This window comes from Nicotiana tabacum, chromosome 18 (assembly GCF_000715075.1).
Source record: "Nicotiana tabacum cultivar K326 chromosome 18, ASM71507v2, whole genome shotgun sequence".
Lineage (NCBI taxonomy): Eukaryota > Viridiplantae > Streptophyta > Magnoliopsida > Solanales > Solanaceae > Nicotiana > Nicotiana tabacum.
In genome coordinates, this window is record NC_134097.1 from 134,756,173 (window position 1) to 134,760,516 (window position 4,344).

General features: G+C 33.8%; 1 protein-coding gene across 1 annotated transcript; it reads right to left on the bottom strand.

The window, feature by feature from the left end:
* Window positions 1–2,932: 2,932 nt before the first annotated feature.
* Window positions 2,933–3,622, bottom strand: LOC142172713 (uncharacterized). The gene has a single exon (XM_075236387.1). It carries the CDS (start codon window positions 3,620–3,622, stop codon window positions 2,933–2,935), a length of 690 nt encoding a protein of 229 aa, XP_075092488.1.
* Between the last annotated feature and the right edge of the window lie 722 nt (window positions 3,623–4,344).

Genomic DNA, 4,344 nt, shown 5'->3' on the forward strand with positions numbered 1-4,344 from the left:
TTCATCATGGTATGGGCGAAATATCCTTAAGAACAGTGTCTTTGACACGCCTCAAGCTAAACCTTTTAGTCTTCATAATCATCCAATTTTTTTCCAACAAAAACTACTAAAATTTAATAAATATTATGTTTTCAACTCATAATCTTAAAGGCGCAATAGGTTCAGTCGCAAAACTGCAAAGATTGGACATACCAAGTTAAAATTTTGGATATGACTCTCTATGTTGCATCATTCTATTGAATGGTGAATGCATGTTAATTCCGATGAGTCTGACTAACTAATCAGATGGGTACAAAGAATAATTTCCCAAATAATCACTATAATAAACTATGATCAAACTTTATTTAATTGATGAGTTGACCAGGTAAAATGATCTCTATAGTGCAAATTAGGTTTACAATTATTAAGATTAGTTGTCACTATATTTCGGTTTATAAAGTAAGATGCAAGGCAAAGCTCAATGTACGGATTGAAGTCTGCAAAGAGCCAAACCTCGTATAATAACAATAATTTTTTTTTCTTCGCGTTAATGGATATTCTCATCATCAAATTAAATCATTTGACTTTCGCTAATTTTAAAAAAGAAAATATCTTATGAAGAGCGATGGTTTCTCGTACAATTATTATTTTTTTCGATTCTCGTACAATAACTGTGATGTAGAATTTTAAGACATTACTTTTAAGACATTTTCTATAGTTTATTCCATGTGCATGCATGTCCGAGACATGCCTAGTTTTGTTTCAAGCGTTTCATTCCCCTTTATTGGCACACTAGTTCTTTTCGTTTTACTAATTCTTAATATAAATATATGTTAATAGTATAGATATTTTAAATGTCTAATGCATAATTAATTAGTAGAGTCATTTTATATAACGGTAGCATCTGGCCAGTTTGCTAGACTATTTCGTCGAGTACCTACTATCATGTGCACCATATTCTTCAGGTATGCTTTATTTACTTTATATATCAACTATGCTTCAATCTTAAGTTGAGCTCGGTTTTATTAAAGGCGGGCGCACATTATAGGTAGAGAGGTCACCGGCACCCGCGAATTTCGGCAAAAGCTCCATGTATACTTGCAAATGTCTTCAAGAAATAGTCAGATATTAACGTAGGCCCCGTACCAATTTTTATAAGCAATGATAAATTTATATTGAATGTCATGGTGTCCGGCGATCGCCGAATCCTGAGTCCGCCTCTGAATTTTATGATCATAGTTTAGCTATTTTAGAGGTGTCAACTTACCCCAGCTTGTTCTTAGAGGTAGTAACACTTATTTATAGTTAAAACTCTTGCTTTTCCATTATGCAAATTATATACTTTACTCATCGACCTTGTACTCAAATCTCTCTTACACATCTGTTAAATACGGAAATAATATTACACACCAAAACTTTTAAAAGTGTGTCAATTACACACCGCTTCAGTGTTTGACCAGATATATTTAAATATTGCTGTTACACACGCCAATCAACATCTGACACGTGTCATAAATCAGAAAAAAAAGAAGAAAAACTTGGGGGGGGGGGGAGGCCTCTGCCCCCCACCCCACCCACCCCCTCTCCTCATCTTTCCAAAGAAAAAATACAGAAAAGAAAACCCCTCCTCATCTTCCCAACCCCATCATCTTCTCCACCACCACCATACTACCATCAACCCTTCCACCACAAGCACCTTCTTCCCTAACTGTAGATTCAACTCTTTGACAATTTTTAAAAAGTTTTAACAACATTCATCACAAATCCTTATACAAATTTCAAATTCAAGCTCAAACCGAAAGCTTTAAACTTGTTAATGGTGTTTTTTATATTTTATCAAAATTAATCACCAAATTTTCAGCATATTTTTAGTAAATTTTTACTCAACAATAATCACGAATTCAAACTAATTTTCTAGGTCATGGAACACCAAAATCAACAAGACCCGATTAAATTTTTAAGCTTTTTCGAAAGGTCAATAATGGTGATTTTTACTACTTCTTAGTCATGGGGGTTGGAAAGGCGAAATATGAGGGAGTAGACAAAACTAGGATGCGGTTGGGGAAGAAGACGAAATGGGAGGGGGAGGGGGGAAAGAAACGCTGGGGTTTGGGATTGGGAAAGAAGACATGGGTTATATTTTTTTTCTTTAATTTAAAAAGGAAATAGTTAAAAAAAAAGGGGAAAATAAAAAAAAAATCTCAGATGAATTTTTTAGTTTTCAGGTGCCTCTTTTATGTGTAATACGCGCGTGTGACACATGACAAAAGAGGTGTATAATTGACACAGTTTTAAAAGTTTTGGTGTGTAATACTATTCCTGTGTTTAACAAGTGTGTAAGAGGGATTTGTACTGGTCGATGGGTAAAGTATGTATTTTGCTTTTCTATGGCATGACTAAAAGTTTCGTTTCTTCTGATGGAGCACTTTGGTATCATTTAGTATGATGAAAGAAATATTCTACTAAAAATTTGTACGATGGACGAAATGAGCTTTTATGGGGCACTTAGGTTGTGACAATTTTGGATTAGTCTGATTCAATTTTGTTAACATAAATGATCTTAGGTTTTAGGGGCAATAGATCGCATTACTAAAAACATTTCACCGACTCAGATTATCGAGGGAGGGAAGTCCGTTGGTAAGTTACCTTGGTAAAACGTACTTAAATATTACTAAAAAAAAATGAGCTATACATAAAAACTAAAGAAAATAATTTAATTTTTTTAAAAAGTGTTATTGATTCCTACTTAATTAACTCGGCAAAGAATGAATGCCATATCTTTGATTAATTAACGTGCAGGCTTCTAGCCAAATAGAAATATCACAAAAGTACTTCACAATGATTTTCAAAATTCTAAAGAAATATACTACCTTCTGACATTAACAAAATGAAATATCATTTATATTCTTCTTAATATTTACAAATGGTACAAGTTCATAATTTTCTTTCCAAATTACATTGCATGTTTAGGGTTCCTAGCATATGCTATGTGAGCCATGTCTGGCCAAAGCAGTTGATGCATGGAAAGCGGTGGATGGTGTAATATTACCAATTCTTGGTTTTGCTTTCTTCCCAACTTCGATAAGTAATAGACGCAATTGTTACCTTGTCTCAAAGTATGAATTAGACAAATTTGAAGTTCAGACATGAGGCGCCTATATTCTTCTATCACATAATGATCAAGGTGACTTTTGACATCATTTCTCACACTTAGCAACATGTGATCAAGGTGACTTTTGATATCATTTCTCACACTTAGCAACATTAGGGCATCATATGAGTCAGTTTCAATTATAACCTTCTTTAAGTTGTAATTTTTAGCTAGGGTTAGACCACCATGTATAGCCCATAATTCCAGAGTAAGGCTAGATGTTGCTTTCTTACTAAGTCTGTCGTAGAATCCGCCTATCCACCTTCCTTTGTCGTCTCGTGCAACACCTCCAAATCCCGCTAATCCCGAATTGGGTATAAAACTGTCATCCGTATTAATCTTGATAAATCCCGAAGGAGGGAAAGACCAATTGATATAGACGGGTGCATTGCTCTGTTTGATTGTTGACTGAGAATGGCAACCCCGAGCTGTGTGTTCAATAACAGGTAAATGAATAGTTTGCCTATTAGTACCAGGCACATACAGTGCCATGCTTTACGCACTGGATTCTGGTTACTAAAAGTGTGATGTACAAACAAAGGGAATGAAGAGTATAAATAATAGTAATAAGGATCTCCGAAATCCTAAATGGTTTGGGATTAACCATTTAGGAAAAGCTAAAAATCCAAATTGTTTAGGATTAGGATCCTAATGTTTGTTAAATAGAAAATAGAAGGGAAATAGGAAAAAACTTATATTACTTCAACAAGTTTTTGAACCGCGCGCAAATATGAAGATCTCAGTTATTGATCGGGACTCATGAACCGCGCGCTACTTTTAATTTACAAATACATATGGACTCTACACGAATTCAAATACTTTTACCTTTTTGGACATTGGTATTGAAAAAATAACTTAAAATTATAAGAGTATAAAAGTCAGTTAATTATAACACTACAAGAAAATCACGTATTACATAGGAATTTTGTTGGGCATTATATAAGAAAATCCGCAGAAAATTTATAATTAATCCGCAGGAAACTATTAATGGGGGATTATAATATAATCTCTTTTGAAACGTACTATTAGCCAGTTTCATCTCTTTTGATTGAAATTAAGTAGTCATACAAACAGAGGTATTGTCAAAGGCTCATAGCTAATTAATCTGTTACTAGTAGTACTATAAGAAACATTCTTGGACCAACACTAGTGCAATTCTTCTATTATTTACTTCTTGATTTAAATATTAGTTATGATCATCATCTGCAATGGCA

Coding starts and splice junctions, on each gene's coding strand:
- LOC142172713 (XM_075236387.1), bottom strand. CDS start 3,622: ATGGCACTGTATGTGCCTGGTACTAATAGGCAAACTATTCATTTACCT.